At 37.4% G+C, this 26,612-nt stretch overlaps 1 protein-coding gene across 1 annotated transcript; it reads right to left on the bottom strand.

Annotated features, from left to right (window-relative positions):
- Positions 1–1,952: 1,952 nt before the first annotated feature.
- Positions 1,953–25,828, bottom strand: LOC117292292 (F-box/LRR-repeat protein 16-like). The gene is made up of 3 exons (XM_033774297.1): positions 23,948–25,828; positions 4,684–4,832; positions 1,953–2,598 (listed from the first exon to the last, which is right to left on the bottom strand). Exons 1-3 carry the CDS (start codon positions 25,273–25,275, stop codon positions 2,450–2,452), a joined length of 1,626 nt encoding a protein of 541 aa, XP_033630188.1. The 5' UTR covers positions 25,276–25,828; the 3' UTR covers positions 1,953–2,449.
- Between the last annotated feature and the right edge of the window lie 784 nt (positions 25,829–26,612).

Below are 26,612 nucleotides of genomic sequence, written 5' to 3'. Positions count from 1 at the left end.
CCTCTGGCCACCAGGCTAGCTTGGTGGTTTAGTGGTAAGACAGGGATTCAAACCCGGGACCTTTGCACCTCTAGCCACCAGGCTAGCTTGGTGGTTTAGTGGTAAGACATCTGCTCTAACAATACAAAGGTCCTAGGTTTGAGTCCTACCAAGTGATTTACCTTTGATTTGTTTCACAGAACTCGGGACAGTACTGAGTATACAGTGCTTAAAGGCACTACACATTTGGTATTTTTGTCAAAGACCAGTGTTCGTACTTGGTGTATCCCATCATAAGCATGAAATATACAAGCCTGTGAAAATTTGGGCTCAATTGGTCATCGAAGTTGCGAGAAAATGATGAAAGAAAAAACACCCTTGTTGGACGAATTTGTGTGCTTTCAGATAGGAATAAAAGACTTCTAGCCAGAAGTCTTTTATTATATAGTGAGAAATTACCTCTTTCTCAAATCTATGCTACTTCAGAGGGAGCCCTTTCCCACAATGTTTTATACTACCAACACAGCTCTCCAATGCTCGTTACCAAGTCAGTTTTTAAGTTAATATTTGTTTTGAGTAGTTACAAAATGTGTACCATTCCTTTAATACACATCGGTGTGAGGGTTAAAATAAATTATATTCTTGTGTATATCCCAAAGCTATGCACTCATATTCACATCTAAAATTCAACTGAAGTAATTTGATTTTGTATTCAGCACTCGGAATTAATTTAATACAAGTACATAGGTCTATCCATTTATATGTGTACAAACATCTGTGAGCAGTAAACCTCAGCATCAAGACTGCCCATGCATACTCATCTGTCAAATACAATTTAGAAAAGAAAAAGGATCCTCAGATTTCGAAATCATTTTTGTTTTTTTGAAAAACTGCAGCTGTAATTCATAGATTTGGACCCCAGGTTTGCATTGTCTTAAAGATAAGTGATTTATTTCACATATCTTGACTCAAAGATTATTCTTATGTAATAATTTTTCATGGATTATAAAAATAACGCAGTTTGGGACTTCCTGACCTTTTATTGTAATATGTATTTGAGGTTTTTTATGTGGATACCTTTTTGGTTTTACATGATATAGAATAATGGATAGTGTCAATTTGTTTACTTGTATTTTCTGAAGGTTTTAGAGAAAGTACATGTTTTTGAAGTAGGCCTACATGTAACTTCTTGAGTTTTTTTCCACAAGAACACAGAATGCACTGTTTTTTCTTTCAAAGACCCATTTTCCATTATTTCACATGGCCTCATCTTGGCCTCAAATTGAGCTTTATATTTTTACATTTCCACAAATACAAACAATCATGCTACCCTGTCTCCTTTTTTAAGGAAGGTAGACATATTTCTTTTTTTTTAGCACCAGTAAATTTCCCCTTTTCCCAAACAATTATCACTATGATCAGGTGGTTTCTTTAGTCTTGTCCAATCACAGATACATGGTCCCTAATTTATGCTGATGTTACCTTTTATATAAATCAGTTGAGAAATGTTCGTCAATGTTATGCCTAGTTCTATCAAACTTTATCAATTTAATAACATGTTCACGAGATTGACTCTGAAAGAATTGGGTGTAACAGTTTTCAATTTATCATGCGGCATAATGATTTAAAGGCAGTAGAGACTATTGGTAATTACTCAAAATAATTATTGGCATAAAACATTTCTTGAATACGAGTAATGGGGAGAGGTGGATGGTGTAAAACATTGTGAGAATCGGCTCCCTCTGAAGTGACATAGTTTTTGAGAAAGAAGTAATTTTCTGCGAATTTGATTTCGAGACCTCAGATTTAGAACTTGAGGTCTCGAAATCAACCATCTAAATACACACAACTTCGTGTGACAAGGGTGGTTTTTTCTTTCATTTTATCTCGCAAGTTCGGTGATCGATTGAGCTCAAATTTTCACAGGTTTGTTATTTTATGCATATGTTGAGATACACCAAGTGAGAAGACTGGTCTTTGACAATTACCAATAGTGTTCACTGCCTTTAAAAGAGTATTCAGAAAAAACTTGGGAACAATACACAAATCAAATTCTGTCTGATCAAGTTCATAGTCAATCAGTGAAATCATGGCTTTAATACTTTCACAATAGGGAGATCACCTCATAGGGTTGGACACATTTAGCTCTGTTGGTACGTTAATCCGAAGGCCGTTGGTTCAAGTCCCACTCCAGTCATTTTGTCTTTGTACAAACCCAAACTATCTCTTTTCTTTGGTTACAAAAACAAAATAAACATAATGGTGTTACTTCTCATCAGCAAGAGTTGGGCACTACATCTTTAGTGGACAATTCAAGAGTTGGGCACTACATCTTTAGTGGACAATTCAAGAGTTGGGCACTACATCTTTAGTGGACAATTCAAGAGTTGGGCACTACATCTTTAGTGGACAATTCAAGAGTTGGGCACTACATCTTTAGTGGACAATTCAAGAGTTGGGCACTACATCTTTAGTGGACAATTGTACATTTTGAGAGATTGAGAGTGAAGTATTGAAGCAGCTCCGGGGATGAACCAGGGCAGTTGGTCAACTCTAACTCCTCAAGGTTCTTCAACTGAGCCAGACCAGACAGGCCTGCTGCTGTCAACAATGGACACCCTGTAAACCATAAAGCAGCAAATTATTATTCAGTTAATAAATGGAAAGATCAGGGCCCGATTTCATAGAGCTGCTAAGCACACAAAATTGCTAAGCATGAACATTTCTTCCTAGATATTGCTTGTTACTGGTAATCAGCTGTTGGTTGCTTATCCTGAAAATCACTTGGAAATTTGGTTGGTAATCCTGTTTTTATCAAGGCAAAAATTTCATGCTAAGCAAATGTTTGTGCTTAGCAGCTCTATGATAATGATATGTGGCCCTGGGATTTGGCTGGTAATGGGGCAATGGGATGGTTTGGTTGGGCGGGTAGGATTTGGATTCACTGGCTGGGTTGTGTTGGATGAGATGGGTTGGGTTGGCTTAAATGAAAGCATGGTGTTGAAAACAGGTTTATTCAAGAAAAAGGCAACTGGAAACTGCCTAATTAAAGACACTCCTTTTTGGTGCAGTTATATTCCTTGATGATGAAAATGTATGTTCAGACCACTTAATTGCCATTATTAGTGACTTAGAAGGTGACCAATTTGTGAATATGGTTTTTCTCCTTCATATGACGGCCATCTTGAAAACACAAGAGGACCTCCATATAAAAGAAAAAACTGCTGCTATTTTAAGTGTTACAGTTGTACTCCTTGACCGTGAGAATGTATGTATGTTTGGACACAATTATTGTGATTGTAAGTGACATACAAGCTGAGATTTTGGTAAAAATATGGGTAGGATATTTAAATGGTGGCGATATTGAGATTCCAAGACGGCTGTCGTCTTTGAGATGTGGTTCCTACCAAAAATGCAAAGCTTAGGGTATAAGGATTGTGTTAACAAAATGTTGCGCTTTGGCAGGAGTGTCCACACCCTTCTCAAAATAATAATTGTGGTCATAAGCTGCCTGTAGTAAGGCCGTGTCCGAAACGGCGACTTCGGCTAGAGCTACGGCTAGATCGCGCGCGTCTGCCTAGTCTCCAACACTGGTAGACTCGCTGATCTAGACGTAGCTGTAGCCGAAGTCGTCGTTTCGGACACGGCCTAAGTTTGTCTGCATCACCGTCCATTCAACAGAAGAGGGCGCTATTTTCAGCGACCACTAACTGAAGACGACAGACTACAGCCGTGCACTATGCAACACGTGCTGAGCTACACAGAGACGATAGTGAACGGTTTCGGCATTCTGCGGTAAGTTTTTGTTTGTCTTTTTTTACTGAAACAGATTTTCTTGACGATGTTTTAACTATTCTACATTATTCACTACACAATCAAGATGACATTTGTGTTCTTAGAATATGTGTTATGATGTTTGCAAGTGGAATAAATTGGGCAAATCTGGTTACAGGTCTGACAGAAATGGCTGGAGTGTGAACGGCCGAAATTGGATTCGAACCCAATTCTTATGCACTGAGATTCGCAACCCTCCGGTGTGCGACCATCGGGAGAATAGAGGGTGACAATGGGTGTAACTGGGTTCGGTTAGGTTTCAAAGGATTGGGACGGGTTGCGGTTAGGTCAGATTGAATTAGAAGGGTTGGTTTGGGTATGATAGAGGTCGGGAAAAAGTGGGGCGTTGTTTGGGTTTTATATGAGATTTGAGCATGTTTGTTATTTGGACCGAAATAGCTCATTCCCCGGCTGGTTTTGTAAATGTTCTTACCCTCAGTAACTCAGAGGAAATATTTTAGTAAGAAAAGTCTACAAAAACCTACTATGCGTATATTTTCAGCTCATGACAAAAAATGATACAAAATAAATTAACTATAAAATCGATGCGATACCCGCTGCTAAAACACGAACTGCCTGTTGCCAACGGGCTAGCTTGGTGGTATAGTGGTAAGATATCTGCTCTGGCAATGCAAAGGTCGTTAATTCGAATCCCATCGACTCAATTTGTAAGTGTCAAAACATATTTATTTTTTTTACTTCTAACTAACAATAATAATCATGCTTGGGTTTGTTTGACCTGCTTTTTTGAATTGGATGGCTTGCCTTAGTTACACGTAAATATTTCTGGCAATTTTATGATAAAAAATTATCCAAAAAAAGTCAATGATTTTTTTCTGAAGTTTCTTTTCTTCAAATGTGATAACCCACCTGCTACTGACAGTATGGCCAGGCTCTTCATGTTGTACAAGTGTTGAAGTCCAAAATCCTGTACGTGACAACACCACCTTAGGTATAGCGCCCTCATGCAGTTCATCGTGGACAAGAATCCAATGCCAGTATCTGTTATCCGTACACATCTGAAAAAAAAAAATTGAATAATCTTTCTTCACTAATTTTATTGATTCGTGTTAAATTTCATGTAAAACAATTACATCTCCACTCCGCACAGAACAATAATGTATGTCTACTCATGGTTTTGTCCTATATAGACTCAAAACCTAAATGTTTTTCATAAGCGAAGCTTTATTATGAACATTCCATAGAAAACTCAAGTTTAAGCGTTAAGAAATACAGTAAATTTTCTCCTGTGATGTTACCAGACAAAATTGGGACAGACAACCTTAAAGGTATATAGTTTAACTAGATTTTACACAGCATTGGTTATACGGGATAACAATGCATCATTGGTTAATTCTATTCTGAGAGCTTACTGATTGTTTAGTTCAAACCGTGGCAATCCTTCTGAAATACAGTTTTTGAAAAAAACTGTATCTGGCAACTTAAAAAGCTGATTTTGTGTGTTACATGCTGTAAATTGTCCACGGGTTTTCACTATTATTTCCAAATTTTCACAGGGTTGTTATTTTCATTTTTAAATCAACCGTTACAACGGTTGATCACACAAAACATGAACACTGTCTGGGACTATTTTGTTAGCTCAACCAATCCTGTATATACCTTTAAAGCAATCGCACAACATCGGTAAACAGTATTGTTCAAAGGCCCACACTTCGTGTATCACAACTTATATATAAAATAACAAACCTGTGAAAATTTGGGCTCAATCGGAGTCGGGAGAAAATAACGGGAAAACCCACCCTTGTTTCCGCGTGTTTCGCCGTGTCATGACATGTGTTTGAATAAATCCGTTATTCTCGGTATCGAGAATTGATATTGTTTTAATGTTTTCTCATAAAGTAAAGCATTTCATGGAATAATATTTCAAGGGAAGTCTTTCACCATTACCTTCTGTAAACCGTGTAAGTTATATGTAAATCTGTGAACTTACATATTCTTGTTCTGTTCAGAAAGTGTACAATGGCTTTAACACACAACTGCCCTTTACTCTAGGGAAAGACAGTATATTCATACATAAAACATTTACATTGAATTGTGTTTGACACTTTCCGCTACCTCCGTCTATGTGATTATGGAAACGTGCACGCATTCGTGGAAAGAAGTTAGAAACCAAGGTAATAGTCTGTTTATTTCACCTTGGAGTCCAACTTCAAATCATCTTCATGAAATCCAAGCCGCCTCTTATTACACACTGACGACGGAAAATCACCTTCAGTTTTTAATTTGAAGACGCACCTGTGTTTAATTGGAACGGTGTCCTTTGGTGGCGACAAATTTACAAGAAGATATTCGAGTCTTGAGGTTATTTTAACATAAGAATTACCCTACTTCCTTCTAGAGTTAATTAACCTTCAATTGAAGCCTTGACTGTTGGTGAGGCAGACTCTAGACTACAGACTAGTCTGATTTGTTTCATTTAGAGGGACGGTACATTGGTGTTTGAAAAACATTTGATTAATTTGAGTAATTATTGTTTCAACTCTCCATTTGACAAGTTTTATCGAGTTCGCTGAAATTATTGTTTGTTGTTGGTGTCTTTGATGATTATTCAAATTTCTGGATATGACAAGTAAGACACCACTTAACTTCGCCGAAAATCCATGGATCATCAGCACCGGTTGCTAACTATTAGTTTCTGAGATTTAAATTAAAAAAAACCCACATCTAGTTTATGAAAAAAATACATTCAAACCAGCCATTAGCAAACCATCAAAATGTTGCATTGCACCAAGGGATTACAAAACATAACTAAATATAGGCCTAATAAATGCTAAACATTCATTTGTAGTTTTTAGACAGGACGGTTGAAGTAATCTACGAAAGATATAACAGTTTACTTTGAACCTTGATGTAAAGTCCTGTACTATTTTGACAAAGCAAAAATCATATGTTTTTGATACATATAGACGTAAAATGACTTTCTACTTTTAGCTGGAAATACAATCTGACTTGTAAGAAGTGATATTGACTTGAATTATGTGTGTGTCTGTCAATGCTGCAATACAATGCATGCCTTATGGGGTTTCTTCTGTGTGTATCTGTAAAGATACCATATAGAAAATCGATCTCTCTAAGCTATTCCATGCTACTGTACAGCCAAGCACACTCGCTGGTTCATTGTCACATTGCATTTAATTACTCAATTGTTACCGCCTGACTCTAATTGGTTTAACTGGCATCTGGACAAACAAATGGCATCACACAACCGGTAAAATTAACATTGTATTGGCAAATTATTGTAGATTTGCTTCATTCGAAGCCGGTATGCATCTCAAAGCGACCGATACAGGGCCTAATTTCATAAATGCCTGTAACCACACAAACTTGCTAAGCATACACTAGCATTGCTTAGCATAAACAGGTTACCAGCCAAAATTGCATTAAGTTTGCATTGTTGTGGCTGGTGCCCAACTAAATTTTTGCTCAGCAAAGAAATTTATCAAGCAGTATTTTATGCTCAACGGTTTTATAAAATTGGGCCCTGAAGTTATGTTACACATTTGTATGTTTGTTATTGATATTAATTTGTTTTATGTTATGGTCAAACATTCTTTACTTTCTTTTCATTTGTTAGTAGGGAGAGTGGTTTTAAGAAGATTCCATCATTTCAACTTTCCAGATACTAAGAAACTCCAGGTGATCTGTGTATCTTGTGCGATTCCATTTAAACAGGTAAGGCTTTTTATAATATGTCCGTAAATTTCACATAATACCGTAGACTGTCATGCCATCTTACGGGTACACGTTATACACCATTTAATAATCTGTATTTCAGAAGTGTGGTTATCTTTTTAACTCTTATGTTTCACATGTGCTTTATAAAGCAGTCTCCACGAGAGCGCAATACGGAATGATTAATCAAGGTGCTTTGTGTTTATGTTTTCCATCAAAATTCGTTATGTTGACATGTCGAGGGATGTAAAATGTAGTGTCAGCGAGGGTATCAAATTTGACACCAGACCTAGGCAAAATGTCTCCGTTGCACAAGGTTCATCGCAGTGATTTAATTCTCGGTTTGAAATTACAACAACGAAACCGCATACCACTCTCAGGAAAACTGTAATCCACTAATTGCGGCTGTGGTTAACCTTGGTGTGGTATCTTATGTTACATTTATGTCTTTGATGCTAACATTTTCAATCAATCCTTTCTGACTGGATGGTTAATGGGTTTTTATGGTCTAGCGTCGACTTCAATATAGCTTTTGTATGTGTTTGTTGGAGACATTTTAGTTCATGACCACACACCAAATATATGTATCATCAGCATGAAGTATAAAATCAATTGCTTGCACGATAATCTGGAGGTCGGAGGTTCATGTCCCGCTCTGGTTAACTATTCGTAGTTAAATTCACAATTTGAATGTAATATAATAACATTACAAACATAACACGAGTATGGGAGATGGCCTTAGCTTTCGATCCAAACCGGACCTTCGTCAGCGGCAAAAAGAGGAGCAAAAGATTAGAGAAAGATATCCAGAAAAAAACGGGAAAAATATAGCAACCAAAGTTTAACAAACAATGTGGGGTCTATGAACCAACAGCAGTAAAGCGGTGAGGACAAATGATGGTCAGTGAAAAATAGTGGAAGACTGGACTAAACCGTGGTAAATGCACTCTGGGTCCGTTGACGCTTATTTTTTTGTATTTTATTCTGTATAATAAGAATGTTTGTATTGCAAGGTTTTTACTAAATTGCTACTTTTTTAACTGCTGTGTATTTTTTTTAAAAACCATATTGCTATTTTTGCTCATGTTTTTTAATCCTGTATTTTAATGTTTTTCTTGACTGTACAGCGCTTTGAAACAGTGTTAAAGCGCTTTATAAATGCCTTTAAGTTAAGTTAAGTTTAAGTTAGGTACTAAAATGCAGGAATATATAAAATAATACATGTAAATCATAACCAAATTTGACTGCTTTTATTGTATTTTATTTGTTTATTTATCAAGAAAATTACTTTGATATAGTAAGAAACTGATGACCAACTGTTAATGATTGGCCATTATGAGCACGCTGTACCGTCTGTCTTCACTCTGCTGTATGGACATGCATATTTTATTCTTAGTCAATAAACATCAGACGATCAATATGATAAAGAGATCCCTGTGTGGCCCGTCCCAATGCTATAGGCGCTTATAATGATATTTCACACCTCAGTGTAATCAAAGATGGGTTCATGTTTATTTGAGAAGTAGTAATAGCTACAACTGACACATCGACAGTTGGTAATAATAATTATTGCATGGCAGGCTGAGATCAACAAGGTGATGATGTAACGGTCGTATACAGGACACATGGGATCGGTCAGTAAATGCTCGACAGAGCGTGGCATTACAGTGTGACACTGAAGAATCTTGTTTTTGTAATTTTGGGAAATGAAAAATACAACAAGAGGTACAATTGTGATACCGAATCCTAAGGCAATGTAGATGTAGGCCCTACAAAATACAACTATCATCTGGAAATTTCATTTCAATTGGTCAAGTTTTTGAGATCGCCGAATATCCAGAGCGAATGTCCACACATGAAGAATAATCCTTGTGTGAATACACAATCTGAAAAGCGTTTCGCGGTAACGCTTCTCATATTCTTCCGGACACCATAATACAAGCTCAAACAGTGAATTTATTTGAGACAAAGTTAAAAACACATTTATTTTTGCAATAGCCTTCAGTACTTTCTGTATGAACTAAATTTTGCTTATGTATTTACTTCACATCTCTATTAACTTCAAGCGCATAGGGACTTCTCTGTGATTGTGATATGCGCTCTACAAAAATGGTTCATCATTCAAATTGTAGGCATAATAACTGTTATCTTTTTTTCGTAACCTCATTACTTCGAAGTGAAATTAATCTCAAAATGCTTTAACTATCATACGGTGCTGTATGCTTCAAACCAAATGTTAATATTTCCATTAATTTAGAGAGTGATAACCAAACGTATACCTTCCCTTTAAAGGGTCTATGTATTTGTTGTAGTAAAAAAAAACCCACAATGTCCACAGATTTAAATTAAACTTACACAGTTTGAAGATAATGATAGAAGAAAGCTTCCCTAAAAATATTACTTGCTGAGGTGCTGTAGTTTTTTAATCATCTTCATGAAAATAATTTTCACCTCAGTGATCATGAGACGAGAATTTTTTTAGCATGTAAAAACGTATTTTCATGACATTGGTTTACTCATTTCTCAAAAACTACAGCACTTCAGCCCTTAATATTTTAAAGTACGCTTTCTACTATCATTATCTTCAAACAATGTTAGTTTAATGTAAATCTGTGGACATTGTGGTTTGTGTCACAAAAAGTACCCACATCATTTAAAGGCTATAGTATATATAATAATAATAAAAATAAAAGTCAAATGAATATGTGTAAATCAAAGGATACAACAATTTAAATGATTCTGAATTTCAGAAAGCTAGGCAGCCTTTACAGATTTTATATGATTTCATTTGAGATCTTAAACCAAATGACCTTTTCACCTGGAAACTTGGTGCATTGGAATATAGGTCTATAGTTCACGTTTGTTATTTTATGTACCGTTCAGTGGTAATATCCGGCAATTTCCCCCGCAGCAGAATATTGGTACATCCCTTGCAGTTAGAAAAACAAACAAGCATTGACCAAAACAGGGTCCTTCACTTCGAAGAGTCTTAAAGACGAAATAATATCCTTTCTAAATATAGGAAACCACTTACTATTTATTTGTTTTAAATCTTTGGACAATTCAAAAAACATCTTGACCAGGAGTATTGTCCAGTCTATAATTAAGTTCTTTGTTGCTTTTTGTGTTCTTAGTGAAATTTCCACGTGTAAAATAAAAGTATATTCATAGCAGCTATTTACATATACTATTGGTAATTGTCAAAGACCAGTCTTCTCACTTGGTGTATCTCAACATATGCAAAAAAATAACAAACCTGTGCAAATTTGAGCTCATTTGGTCGTCGAAGTTGCGAGATAATAATGAAAGAAAAAACACCCTTGTCACACGAAGTTGTGTGCATTCAGATGCTTGATTTCGAGACCTCAAATTCTCAGTAAATCTGAGGTCTCGAAATAAAATTCGTGGAAAATTACTTCTTTCTCGAAAACTACATCACTTCAGAGGGAGCCGTTTCTCACAATGTTTTATACTATCAACCTCTCCCTATATATTACTCGTTACCAAGTAAGGTTTTATGCTAATAATTAAGTAGTTACCAATAATATGTCCACTGCCTTTAAAACGGATTTTGTAGCCATATAACTGAGCTAGGCCCAAGTTGTATAATCTCCATTAATCTCCCACGCCTTGGGTTCAGTTCGTGTGACAGTAACTCTTAGTGAAAATTCTACATCGTGAATCCATTATATCTACATCCATCATCATGGAGGCCAATACATTACTGGGTTTTCTTCTTTAATGTGGATGAGACTTAAGCACTGCAGGGCCACATTAGCTACCATGAGATTCAGTCTATTTTGTGTAACAGCAATTTCTTGCTGACGTCATACATGTGACGTTAGACACCATGTCTTCCTGTTTGGCTCCATCACGTGATCTTATCCGGAAGTAGTTTTCGTTTTGTCGATACTTTTTTTTTCTTATTGTGGAAAAGGCGACGCTGCCGCATAAATTACCGATTTAATTTGAGTCTTTTGAAGCCAGACATTAAACAATGCCCTTTGGGTATTGCAGGCCATAGAGGAGCCATGAGGATATTATGATAAGTGGAGACGTACTAGGCCTCTATGTTGCCCCGTAAAGGTCTCCAACAAGGAATATATACGCACAGCCATTCGAGCTTTGCTTAATGAATTATAATACTGTCTACCTACTGCTATTATACACTATATTATGCTGGTAAATTAAAGCGTAAAATGTCAAGCAATGCTATCCTAGGCCTAAACCTGAAATACATAATTTTAAAATGATAAATGATTCATTGATTAAAGGCAAAGTGTAACTTCGTTTTTTCTAACCGTTCCAATAGCCTTTGAGACGGCGGACACACAACACAGACATCAGAACAATTCAAAACCCGGTTGAAAACATATCTGTTTCCTTTGTACAATAATTGTTGATTTCCCTTTACAGGGCATAGGGACCTCACGGTGATATGCGCTATATAAGAATGGTTTTATTATTATTATTATTATTATTATTATTAACACTATAAGGTTTGGGTAAATCTGTCTGTATCCAACACCCAAACAAAACCGTACATCTTCTATCACATTCGCAATACCTCAAAAAGGCTTATAGTGTTGATCCTATGTTAATGAATATCATGATAAAAATATCTTGTGGAAATTTTATTTCTACAGGTGGTCTCGTTTTTTGAATTATCGCCGAAAATCCGGAGTGAATTATGTTTAGGCATGAAGAATAATCCCTAATAAATAGGAAACTACGCAATCTGAGAACCGTTATTTCAGTAACGCTTCTCAGATTCAAATTATGGGGCAAAAAACTTATATATTTTTTACATAACCACATTATCGAAAGCTGCTGTAGGCTTCTACAACCTAAAGTGTTTATTGCCATTGATTTTAAGAGTGGTTACCAATCGTATCCTTCCCTTTAGTGAAGGCTAAAGGTGTCTCTCACAATAACTCAAAGTTATTGGAACATTTGCCCTCTGTTTTAGTAGTTTTTATAGTCTAGTTAGGTTCCATGTCAGTGACCAAGATTTGCGAATTATAACCAACCAGGGACAGTACTGGGATAAGATTGTCTTTCGTGTAATTTTGGGTCATTTGCACTTTTATCTTCGTGGTTTTGTTCGTGCATTTTGTCGTTTACTGCTTTATATTGTATCAACTACCGCATTTTTCCTTATTTTTCACCGCTAGTGTCTTTTTAATTAGGTTTGATGAAATTATTAAACCATACAAAAAAATTGTTATATAGGCTAGGCTACTGGTAGGATTGTATTTGTCTTACTGCTAACGATAATTAAGAGGTTTCACAACTACAGTCTAATCTGAATGATATTTAGTTCAGGTAGTCAAGGAGTTATGCACCATTGATTTTTAAAGAGCCAATATATTCAAGTCCATTAGTTTCAGTGAACAAATCATCAGCCCCAACCGACCAATGGAAATTTAATCAAAACAGGCAACAACGATAAAAATACACATGATAACGTGGTGCGTCTTTTCTGATCGCAGCTTATTTGGTGTTTGGAAACGCGCCATTTGGGGGATTTCCTAGTACGTGGCTCCAATAAAAATAAAAAATAATTTTTTTTTAAAGAGTTTGGCTTAGATTTCACCCCCAATATCTCATTTGTTTGTAAATTATGCTGGCTTCATTACTTGTTTGGACAACCTATTTTTATTTTGTCATGTTTAGGTTTGATTTTCTGCTGCGTGCTTCTTATGTTATTATTGTTTAATATTGGAAGTAAAGAGGCTTATAGACTATTCAGGCGGGTGCAGCTAATAGTATTGCAACCCCTTTCCACAGTGTATACACATTTTAACATGTATGCTTTACTGGGGTATGTGCTGCATGTCATTTATTGGTTCCATTTCTCAAAGAAAAATGGTTAAGTATGGTGTTTAAAAAAGCGGAGAAGACGAACTTCCCCCAAATTGATCAAGTGATTTATCAACTCATTTCACCGAGTAGTTGTTGATCAAACAGTGAAAATACACAGACCTACTAAGCAATTACGAGATCGGTCATACCGCCGTTTAGCATGTCAAATTTAACCTAATGTTTTCTCAGAATGGTGCCAGAGAAGATCAATTCAACGGGATGAAATTTCACGACCAATGTTCGTGTGATTTTATAATTCATAACTTCGTTTTTTTTATATGGTATTAAGGTGTTATCACTACTACTTAACATTCATCATGGTAGCTATAATCAAACGATTTAATTATCCTAAAATAAACCTTCACTGTCATTACTCGGGTTTCCCCTTAGACGACTTAAACGAATCTAAACGCTACCGTTATTACCCAACTGATGTAGGCCTAAGCTCAACCATACAAGGCTTTTGAAGCTCTGTGCTTTTTACCTAATTGCTTCTTTGTCCATCCTACATCCACAATTTATTAACTGTCTGCCTACCCTGCTTCCTATTCGGAGGGGATGAAATTACGACCCCATAAACATCGTATTCTGGGTCCGCAACGCCCCCATAAACATCGTATTCTGGGTCCGCGACGCCCCCATAAACATCGTACTCTGGGTCCGCCCCCTCATAATAGCAGACACATTAGTAATGCTGGACTTGCTGACGTATAGAGTGATGCACGAACGCATATGCTTGATTGAGTGTTGAGAAGGTAAATACTTGACGTTGTTTATGCCCAAACCCATGTCTGTAATAACCTTGCTGTGGATTTTTCTTTGTTAAAGGCTGCGTTTGACTTTGTTTACAATTCATATTGCCCGCCAAAACATCAACAACATTTGGTTGCAAATATTTGTGTAAAAACATCAGTCTACGTACAGGCATGTAATAAGTAAATAATTTCTTAAAGGCGACGTACACCAAATGGCAAAGACCAGTCTTCTCACTTGGTGTTTCCCAACATATGCATAAAATAACAAACTATGAAAATGTTGACACACTGGTCATCGATATTGCAAGGGAATATTGAACGAAAAAAATGTTGCACAAATAATTTGTGAGCTTTCAGATGCCTAAATATTTTGAGTGAGAAATTACCTCTTTCTCTTTCTGTTTTATACTACCAGCAGCTCCCCATTACTCGTTACCAAGAAAGTGTTAATGCTACAATGACGTTGAGTAATTACCAATAGTGTCCAGTGCATTTAAAGGCTGCTTTTTGTTTTTGTTTTCAATTAATTTTCCTCCAAAATGGTAAACTCTTATGCAATCAAACTAACATGTGAAAATTCATCTCAAAAGGTGATCGGGTTTTTGAAGGAGATATCGCCAAAAATCCGGAGCGAATAATATATCCACGCAGGACAAATAACCCCAACATAGCAATCCGAGAAGCGTTACTGCAGTGACGCTTCTCAGTTTCATATTTGGGGGCATAAAAACTGACTCTTTTTACACAACCATATTACTCCAAAGTGAAATGATGTTACTCAAAAGCTACAAACAATCGAAAGCTGCTGTATGCTTCCAACCAAAGGTGTTTTATTGTCATTAATTGGAAGAGATAACCAACGTATATTAAAATAGAAATATGGCAACAAAAATAACAAGGATTTTCGAGAACAACGAACGAAAAGATTTTTGCTTTAAATCATGAGCTAAATTTACAACGGTGAATAATAATTTGCAAATGGCTGTCATAAACGTGTGCAAAGGAAAAGGTCACTCTGTGTGAACAGGGTCCATGCTTTATTCATTCTGAATACCTATACGTGGTCTCGATTCTTTAAAGGCACTGGACACCTTTTATTTGGTTATTGCCAAAGACCAGTGTTCTCACTTGGTTGTATCACAATATATGCATAAAATTGCACAAAATAATGTGTGTGCTTTTAGATGCCAAATACAAATCTTGTAGGCATAGTATTTGAGTGAGAAATTAAACCTCTTTCTCAAAAACTACGTTACTTCAGAGGGAGCTGTTTCTCACAATGTTTTAAACTATCAACAGCTCTCCATTGTTCGTTAACAGGTAAATTTGTATGCCAACGATTTTTTTGAATAATAACCAATATTGTCCAGTGCCTTTAATTCATCAAGGAACCTATTTATACATAGGTATTGACCGCTTCTGTAATGGGATACTTTAATATGTGATTAATTCAACAGAGTGGGTGCTGGGAATATTTTGCAGGACTGTTGTTTAGCATAGCCTCGTTATCCGGTAAAGCTCTTAGTCTTAGCACGGATGCTTCCTCCTTGGTCAAGTCAAAGTGCATGTACTTGCCAGCCAGCCATGGTCGCTGGGAAGCAAAAGGATTGTATGTTGATAAAGAGTTTCTGCACAGAAACAAATATGTACACCCAGCTTTACTAATTAAATTAATCATTAGGCCTATAAAATTAGACTGAATTTTCACTGTGATTTTCACGAAAACTGAGACTAATGGTAAATTTGAATAAATAGTTCTCTGACTAAATATCCCTGTCAGAATTTTGAAAAGTATATCTGGACATTCTGTTAGTGACATTATGTCAAAGGTTTGTTATTCCCTTATGCCTAAATTTGGTTGGCTCAAATGTAGGTTAGGGAACTGCCGAGGCATGTAGCTCTCAATGGCTCAAATATTGCGTGGTAATTAGTTATCTAATTAAGAGGAATTACAAGGAATTATAAAAAGTGGCTACACATAACTTCAATCAATTTTAACTAAATGGTTTAAAGGGAAGGTACACGTTTGGTATTAACTCAAAACAAATATTAACTTAAAAACTGACTTAGTAACGAGCATTGGAGAGCTGTTGACCGATATAACACATTGTGGGAAACAACTCCCTCTGAAGTAACGTAGTTTTTGAGAAAGAGGTAATTTCTCACTAAAATATAAAAGACGCTAGAAGTCTTTTATTCCTATGTGAAAGCACACAAATTCGTCCAACAAGGTGTTTTTTCTTTAATCATTTTCTCGCAACTTCGATGACCGATTGAGCCAAAATTTCCACAGGCTTGTAATTTTTTGCTTATGATGGGATACACCAAGTCAGAACACTGGTCTTTGACAATTACAAAACGTGTACCTTCCCTTTAAAGGGAAAGTAAATCATTGGTTTTCTGTGAATAATTTAACTCAAGTCCTCTCCGGTCTTCAGTCACATACAACCAACCAATTTGTGAAAAACTCTCATCAACCTCTTTTGCACCTTTTGTTTGGGATGTTTTTACTGATATAATTTCTTTTGCAACAAGTCAAATAATCAACAGTGGTTTTAAGGGTTTTTATGATCTGATGTTATTTCAGCTTTGAGACTGTTTTAGACGGAATTATTTTTCAGTGTCTCCATTTAAAAAAAAATGATTGGGACCTATGAATACTATGCTAAAGGAAGAGCGCATGTTATAGCATATCGTAATGCGGATCAAATGATAATTGTGGAATCCTGATATCATGTCGTTGTTATGGCAAACTTTAATAACATTCATCATCGGATATTTTGGCCCACATTTCTATCTGTTTTGAATCCCCTTTTTGCAAAACATGTCCCCTGAAAATACATAACGAATACCTGTTTTCTGTTGATGTTTTGATATTGTTTCTGAGTCATGGCCTTTTAGATACTGCTGAGGGACACCAATTGGTAAATGAGAAGATACCGTTCTAATGCTGACCCGTTTTGTTATGACAAATATCCCTGGGGTTAACCCATCCTCATATCGAAGGAAAACATCCAGCATTTGACCCTTTTTTAATCACAAACAACCAAACCCCGAAGAGACTTCTTCCATTTTCCCGCCGAATAAAACTAACACGTTAAATTCCACGCGTCATGTAAACGACATTGGTCTAAAAATAGATGAGGTGATGACGTCATGAGCAGCTTCACTTCAGACAAAACATAAGTTAATTCCAACTAGAGGTTCTGTGTAAAGCAATAGATGGGTTGTCAACATGTTGACACGTTCATCATGCTCTGGGGCTTCTAAAGCTCTCTCTGTGCCAGCCAACATGACCTAGGATCTATTTTATGTGTTTAAATTGTTAGCTTTTTGTTTCAGATGGGAATAAGAACTGGGCCCAATTTCATAGAGCTGCTTAAGCACAAAATTTTGCTAAAGCAAAAAAATCCTTGCTTAGTAAAATCAGATTACCGGCCAAGACTCCACTCAATTGTTTTGCTAGGTAAACAACAGCTAAATACCAGTCACAAGCAATGTATATGGCATAACATTTTGGCCAGTAACATGTGTAAAATTAGCAAGCTATTTTCGTGCTTAAGCAAATTTTTTGCTTTAGCAGCTCTATGAAGTTGGCCCCTGCTGTTTGATGAGATGCTCCTACCTAGATTTCCAGCTTGTGATGTTGCTAATTATCACTGGGTATTGTAGTTTACCTGTTATTTAGCTTAATAATAATTGAACTGATTACATAACAAGTTGGAAAGGTCTTAGAGTGAATAGTAACTTCAGGTTTGTATATGTTTATTTTGTATTTTTAGTTGATAAAAATGGTCACAACCACAACAGCAAACTAGCCTATTATAAATGATGAGTACACGAGTTGATCTCGCACGTCAGCAAACAGATAGGCATGTGGTGATGATGGGAAGACGTAGGCCTAGATAATAAACTATCAATCAAGAACTCAACTATTTCTCGAAGAGTACACGGAATCGTACTGTCGCTCTTATCGTGTACGTGCACGATAATTATCGTGTATGTACGTACACGTACACGATATCGTGTACGTACATACACGATCGTGCATACCCAATAATTATGTACAAGTAACTTCAACATACAGACGGACACGATAGGTTGGGAATTGTTGTGTTCGTACACAGTTATCGTGTACGTAAACAGTTAGTGTACGTAAACAGTTATAGTGTACGTAAGCAGTTGTCGTGTACGTACACAGTTATAAGAGATATTTTAAGAGGTATGTTTTGTCCATGTGGCTGCAATAAGCTTCCGTAGAAGAGAGAAAGGTCGTGTGCAGCAAAAAACTTCCAATACAAGGCTGTTTAGTACGCGTGCCTAAAATAACACGAGTCGCGTGCGTAGTCACACGACCTGTGTACAGTCAAGTGTCACTCACTGCATGCATGGCGTACGTAACGTCTCAAATTTAAAACCGCAGGAGTCCTCGCTTATATAAATGAACATGGCTATATGCTTGGCACTGATCATGAATAGCAAAACACAAATAGCTTAGAGTGAGGCACGTAAGGAAAGTGGAGGGCTGACAGTGGAAATAACAAGCCTGTGATGTTGGTTGAGATACAGCTCCTGGGCATTATAATTCGAAACTGGATGCTACGTTATTTATACAGCCTTGCTATGGCAAGATTCTGAAGTCACCCCTTGACATTTCAACCGTGTGACATTTACAAAGCTGTGCTTGGGCGAGAAAATACCGTGTGAGCAGACAATGGTGGCACGCGAATGCAGAAGACTGTTGCTACGCTATTCATTCAAATCAAAGATGACTGCCCCCCTTTTAGAAAGATGCAATAATTGATTTATTTGCTTTCAGGCATACGCCATATGGATTTTTTGTTAAGTTTTTTTTTACTGTAATTGAAGTATGGTCTATGTGGTGGCGATTTAATTACGTGGGAAAAGAGGTTGTGTTTTGAATTTACAAAAAGATATGGCGCGAAATCAATGAATATGACACAGCATGCACGGGGGCGTAAACGCCTTCTTGCCGACTAACGTGTAGCAGCTCCCGTTAGTCAAGGTTTTAGTCACATACATAATGGGCTTATCCGCAAAGGATTTTGACTGAACGACACCAAATGTTATTAGATTTGAAATATGATTTTCACTGAGATGCAGGACCTTCCGAACAATATGAAACGAAAATGAGTACCCATGCAATCAGGGGCTGAAAACCTCAATCCAAATGCAAGCATTTTTTTAAAGGCAAGATACACATTTGGTATATTTGAAATCGTTCGATTCTTTTAATCCTACAACCATACAATGAAGCTAAACTGTGACAATTTCATTGCAAAAGGTGGTACCATTTATTGTGAGAAGTTGCCGAACAACTGGTTCACTAGTAGACCTATGATGATTGTCCACGCAGGAAGACAAATCGGAGTGGGAGTGGGCCTACGATCTGTAGATTGAAATGTTTATGAATCCCCCTCTCTAAAATCACATTAATGTTAACCAACAGCTGCAGTGCTTCTCATTCAAAACGTTTCTATTGTCATTAACTTTTGTAGATTACCAAATGTATACCCTCCTCTTTTAGAAAACTAGAAGGAAGCTTCAATTTTTAACGTACCAGAAAAGGCAGTCATGAACACAGTCATTTTTGAGAAGGGTTGCTTCAAATTGTGCCCGAGATACTGTGCATGACGTTGCTGACACTTTCTTTGTGTCAACAGACAGAGGAAGGCCTAGGGATTTAGTTGATTTGTACCGGTAGCGAACTCAGTGTTGGCTGCCGAATACTGATACACTATAAGCATCGGCTTACTATTTTTTTATCTGGACAATCCTTTTAATCTAAAGCTTGGTGATTGTTGGATATCGAAATTCCAAATGGTTAAATGCCAACGAACTCGCAGAGATATCGTATCCTCGTTCCCATCTGACCACTATCAGAGCATCCACCTTCAGGTGTTAATTTTTCAATCTTGCAACTTCGTTCCCAAGAGAGATGCTTCGCTCATGTAGTGTAAAAAAACAAGATAGACATTAATCATACTGTTGCCCACACTCAAATAATTGCATCCTGCAAATAGCCGATTCTAGACAAGTCCCAGACTTGTCCATCGACAATAAACATGTCCATCGACAATAAACATGTCCTGAATTAAAATCCATAGCTTCACAGTCGAGTTACTAAACTACTGCAGGGACATTGTTCCCAAAGTCACTTAAGTACCATCTAAGTACATTATTGAAACCGCAGTTTGTTCCCAGTGCCCCATTTCTCCCATATCAGAATATTAGTCAATTAAAATCATCGAAATTGGACTAGATGTTATGAGTTTCCCTGGTAACATAATAACGGATACCAGTGAGTTATCTTCAAAGGGTAATTCAATTTGTGCAACTTAAAGGAACAAGTTGCCTTGGATCGGTCGAGTTGGTCTTTGAAAAGCGTTCTGTAACCGTTTGTTATAAAATCGATATGGTTAGAAAGATGTTGTAAAAGTAGAATACAATGACCTACACAAATATGCCTTGAAATTGCGTGGTTTTCTTTTTACCTCGTCGACTAACACGGTCGGCCATTTATGGGAGTCAAGTTATTGACTCCCATAAATGGCCGACCGTGTTAGTTCGCGACGTAAAATGAAAACCGTGCAATTTTGAGTGATACTTGTGTGGATCATTATATTCTACTTTTAAAACATCTTTCCAACCATATGCATTTCATAACAAACGGTTTCAAACGCTTTTTATAGACCAACTCATCCGATCCAAGGCAACGTGTTCCTTTAAGGCTAACATTTTCCCCACGTACGTCATTTTATATCTTAGTACGAGATGAAATCCTGTTTTTTGGCCGGTGGCAGTTTCCACTTACGAGATAAGTTTCCTTTTGAAACCGAGTGAGAATAAACGCGCCGGAATCGACATCCCACTGCCCGGGGAGGACCGGCGGGAAAACACAAAATCCCTCCATCTGAAGTGGACAAATAAAAAACGGCAAATCATAAAAGATTGTAGCTTAAATCCCAGATCCTAAATTTAGATTAAGTCCTATGGAAAACATGTTTGGTCAGTAACCTCTTAGCCAAACAGCGTTTGATGTGATTAGTCACGTGCAGGTGGACTTGGCTGTTGTTGTTTATAATTTGATATACCGACAATATTGAGGTTAGATATTTTAATGCAAAAACACCTCTATGGGTTTTTATAAAAATATATACTTTTACAAAAATGGTGACTGGACACCGTTTACGTACTTTGACAAACCTTTGACATTTCATCTCCAAGGGCGATTTTCGAGAAAGCAACAATTGATTTGTTTTCAGCTTTACTTGGCAGAGACTTTGTATCTTAAAGACAGTGGACACTATATTTTGTAACTGTCGAAGACCAGTCTTCTCACGTGGTGTATCTCAACATATACATTGAAAATTTGAGCTCAATCGGTCACCGAAGTTGCGAGATAATAATGAAAAAAGAACCACCCTTGTCACACGAAGTTGTGTGCTTTCCGATGCTTGATTTCGGGACCACGAATTCTAAATCTGAGGTCTCGAAATCAAATTCGTAAAACATTACTTCTCTCTCGAAAACTATGTAATTTCAGAGGGAGCCATTTCTCACAGTGTTTTATACTATCAACAGCTCCCCATTACACGTTACCAAATAAGGTTTTATGCTGATAATTATTTTGAGTAATCACCAATAGTGTCCACTGCCTTTAAAGGGCCTATTAATTTATTATGTGTGTTATCAAAATAAAATAAAAGAAGACAATGCCTTAAAACAAACTATTCTGTTTTGAATCTGAATTGGCCTTGGATACAATTACCGTTCACAAATCCATAGATTTCAATTGTTATAATACAGCAGGAAAGTACTGTTGGCAAGCAGCATCTTTGTTTGAGATGATTTAATGAATGCAGAAGCTAATTGTTGTCTGTCGTGTCATGGTCACACAGACACTGTGTGATGGTTAATGGACTAGAGATGTAGTTGATGATGACACAATGGCTAGCTACGGCAATGGACCGCAGTGGTTTCTGTTCTATAGCATATACACGCACATTGAACTTCTGATTCTGTTGAGCACAGAAATTAGGCAAATGTATGTAAAATTATTTGGATCCAGCGAGATTTTTGCGCCAAAATAGATTTTACTGATTTCAAAAGCAGTTAGTACCAATTTTTTCAAAGGCGTTTTCAGCCACCTTCCAATATAATTTTGCATATCATTATATCTCAACTAATGAGCAATAAAGTAAACACGGTGACAATGCCCATGTTTATGACACATGGGAACCCACTATAACCTTTGCCTTAGGTTACTTATAACTAGTTCCGTTCTATTTTTGATTTTTAACATACATTAATTAATGTTGATACTTATGTCACTTTACAACCACGATTTTGCTGGCGACCTGACGTCATAAATACTGACGTCATGACATTGAGTCAAAGGGTTACATCAAACATTGTCCATCATTAAGTCTTGAAATGAGGATGTAATGATGCAGAATATGTCTCACAGAATGTCCTCTCCTCAATAATAAGACAAGTGTGACGTGGTTGGTGAGGGATGACGTTGCAGACGGGCCTGGACCACTAGCTTTCTGAATCTGAATCTTTATGGTTGACAAAGCTTCCTAGTGGAAAAGCTACACCAACTTGTGTAACTTAGTTTGGTTTTCACGTCACAAGGGTAAGGGTGATCATTCAATTCTCCCCATTTGTCTGTCTTGTCTGTCCCAGGGTAATTTTTTTAAAAGCACTATGCTTCAAAAGGAGTGTCTTTAGCCATGTTATAATAATGTTTCAATTATGTAGACTGTATAATGCTTGAATTGCATTTTATGCTTTTGTTTGTTGTTGCCAATTTTGGAATAAATGTCTAAACTACAAAACTACAAAGATCAAACAGAGTTTTCCTGAATGCAGAGTGCGACTGCGATAGTTGGGTGCCAAATCAATGTTTGGTGGAAGGCTGTTCCAGTCTCTGATTGTTATTTGAAAGAAATTATTATCAATACAGTCTTGGTGGGCATCTTCCCAAGTTTTTGCTTGCGTCCTCTTGTAGAGCGATTGGTAGTATCATATAACACCATGTTGGGAAATCTACGATCTTACTGGGAATTTTGTACATCATTTAGTTTGCTGTCACCAAACGGATTCTTGTGTTTCCTAATGGCGACTCAAACTTTAAGATTATGGAGGGAACGAACTCATAGAGTTTCACCCTCTATGACCTGACGCAATCTTAATTGCGAATGTTGAACATTGACACTATATGGTAAACCCCCAAAGGGATGGTATGTTTATAATTGACCATCGATCTACGAAGGATTTGAGTCTGCTCTTTGTGAATAGTTGGCATAGCAACGACCATCCAATTTTCTAATCTTAAATGTTCTCCATTTTGAGAACAACTGAAGTGATGGAGAAGTTGTTACTCTTCACTAAGATGCGAGCACCTGTTATAATGTTTTCAAAAGTGACAATTAAGGTATGAACTAATTGGAAACAAAACACAAGCATTGAAATGGATTAACTCATCCCTTAAGATTACAGGAAACTGGTACAAGATGATGAAGAACATGAAATAGTGTGTACCTCAACAAAGACATTTTTATGATAACATTTTTGTTATTAATATTATAGGCCCATATCTCATACCTATATGCCTACATGAAGGAAACATCAAATGAATATATTATGTTAATCTTCCGAAACTGGACCAAAAAGGTCATGTTGCACCAAAAATGTCATGTTGCACCAGGAGAAGTGTTTCCGGTCTTCTTAAACTGAATTTACAAAGATTTTGAATAATTTTCGTCAATGCATGAATCCGACTAGAAACTTACCTGTCGAGCACCAGTTCCTCCAGCTTAGGCAGATCACATGCCACATACTCCAGGGCAGAATCAGTAATTTTAGGGCACCACGAGAGATCCAAGGATTTCAACTGACTCATATTCTCAGCAATTAGCTCTACAGCTTCGTCTGTGATCTTACTGCAGCCAGATAGGCTAAGCACGCTAAGCTGGGGCAGGCACTGCACTATGTTGACCACAGCATGATTGGTAAGCTCCCAGCAGGATTTCAGACGCAGCACAGCCATGCTGCTGTTTGGTCTGGCAGGGAAGTAGGCCAGTAGGCTATCCGTCACATGGTACGCCTGTAGGTTAAGTTCCCGTAAGTTGGGCAGCCTCTGTGCTACAGCTGCCACACTTTCATCTGCAACACTAATACAATCACTGATGCTCAGAGAGACTATACGTGGCTGGAGACTTGACCATAAACCTGCTTCTGTGAAATCGTTGCAGCCACTGAGCTCCAGAGATTCTACAGATCCCAGTTGCTCCAACATCACCTCCAAGCCTGCATCAGTGACCGTCGAGCGTTTCAAACTCACTGCTTTCAGGGTCTTCTTGGTCTTGGGGCAATGGTCGATGAACTCACAGATGTCCAGATCAGAGACACTTACCAGACACACAGACTCAAAACCACGCTGCTCAAAGCTTGCCAATGATGTGAAAGACTTATGAGTATCCTCTGTCTCATCGTAGAGATCTCTCTTATGAATGATTGGAGTAACGAGCTGCCAGTATTTCGGTTGGTACAGTAAATCCTTCCATCTGTGGCACACCTGAGCTAACACACATTTTTCGAAGGGTGTAAAACACGCGAAGAGTCTCAGCAAGAATTGATCATCTTGCATGAGCTCTTGCAAAGTCTTAGCGCTCAACATCCGGGTGAAGGGTAGCCTCTTGGACTTGCCATTAATGAGTGTTTTCTTTGGTGCTGTTTCACTACCCTCCTTGCCCTTAGTAATGTCTGACGATTCCATCTTGAGTGTTCCTGAGGTCGTAGCAGACAGCTGGGTGTCTGTATCCGGCTCTATATCACCACCAGTCTTGGCGTTCAAACCCGCCTCCTCCGCCGCGTGATTGCTAAGCACACCACCAATTTTGCTTGTCGTATTGTTGTTATCAGTGCTCGTCGGTTCCGAGATTCCATTCATAGCGAATGAAGGCAGCTTGGTGTGGCGGCTTATGCAGTACTGTTTCCATAGCACTGGCTGCCAGACTGCATCTTCATCATTGCAAACATCCTCGTAGAATATTGAATGGCTCTCCCTTTGCTCATTAAGTATGATCAATGCTGGCAGGCCTTGCGCATTAATATTCATACAGCGTACACTGCTGGTACACACACACAGAACTCACAGTCGATTTTAATTTCGAAGATTATTTTAACCCGGCTTGTAACGCATGTAATGACGAGAATCATGTACTAATTCAGTCCGTTTTATTTGCATAACGACAAAACCGCCATATTCTAAATACACAGTGCAGATGTAGCAGCACTATTCCGTGTGTATTTTAATACATCGCAGTCATCTCCATCCATTGAGATGAAATAGTCGTTGATTGAAATGTTTTTCTCTCGCAGCATACACAAATCAAGTTGAAGACAAGACGGGAATAATGAGAGTAATGATGAAACTATGCATTCAGGAGCCGTAGACACAATGTATAAGCAAAATGTTCGTACGTTACTGAAGGCAGGTCATTGTATAAGTGGGATGGGCAGCTGGGGTCAACCCGTCCTCATCTCTACACGGCGATCGTGGTGATGCTAGCACCGTATAGACTACACTCTAGTCCTGTAGTCGCGTGGCAATGTTTGCAAGGCATCTTCAGCTGATAGACAACTCCGCAATTTGCGCACAGCGTCAGTCTCTGACGTCAATGCTGTATGGTTAACGCATGCATACCCCCCCGCCTCCTTCTTGCCCCGTCCCTGTCGATGCTAAGTGAGCATGCGCCCAGTCAACTACCCGGTCGCGCTTTCTCTGCATATTATTATTAGATCATCTTTATGTTAAGCAGATTTTATTACCCAACCTCAAAATTGATTTTTAGTGATCTGTTGCAACCTGACCATTAATAAGTATTGTACAATCCATATTGTTGATTTATTCTGAGAAGAATGTCTACACTGTTCGTCGTTATGCTTTGAATAATACCTTTTCAAAAACATGCAATGAAACCACAATGCAATAGAAACTGACAATTGTTAAAATTACACACCGTTTTGTTCGTCTAAAATAGATCACAGTCAAGTGCTTTTTGCTCACGAGGATTGTTTTATTTTCCAAGGAGAAAAATTGAACAAAACACATCTTAAAGCACGCGGCCAACATTCGTAATTTTCAAAGACCAGTAAAATTGCACTTTCGGTAACCCACCATACATCAAAAAACAAACCTGTGAAAGTTGCTCAGACGGTCATTGGATAAATGGTGCCAAAACCCAGCACTGTTTTCAAACATCAAATTGGACTAAAACTAATATTGTTAAACTCATTTCTCAATTTTTTAATTTTTTTCGGCAGGAAACCATGTGATTTACCATGTGATTTATTTGCTAATATGTGAATATTTCGTCTGTTCAGAATTAATTGCAATCTCATCAAAGGTATAAATGAAATTAAAAATGCTTATAAAATTCATCACAATAAAAA

The sequence above is a fragment of the Asterias rubens genome, chromosome 7 (assembly GCF_902459465.1).
Source record: "Asterias rubens chromosome 7, eAstRub1.3, whole genome shotgun sequence".
Lineage (NCBI taxonomy): Eukaryota > Metazoa > Echinodermata > Asteroidea > Forcipulatida > Asteriidae > Asterias > Asterias rubens.
The sequence above is the reverse complement of the archived record's forward strand: the minus strand, read 5'-3'. Positions and strand labels throughout refer to the sequence as shown.

What these genes read in the sequence shown, in the direction of transcription:
- LOC117292292 (XM_033774297.1), bottom strand. Translation starts at nt 25,275, where the DNA reads ATGAATATTAATGCGCAAGGCCTGCCAGCATTGATCATACTTAATGAG. An exon ending in GAGGAACTGGTGCTCGACAG is followed by an intron (nt 4,833 to 23,947) that starts GTAAGTTTCTAG and finishes TTTTTTTTTCAG; the next exon opens with ATGTGTACGGATAACAGATA. An exon ending in GGCCATACTGTCAGTAGCAG is followed by an intron (nt 2,599 to 4,683) that starts GTGGGTTATCAC and finishes TATGGTTTACAG; the next exon opens with GGTGTCCATTGTTGACAGCA.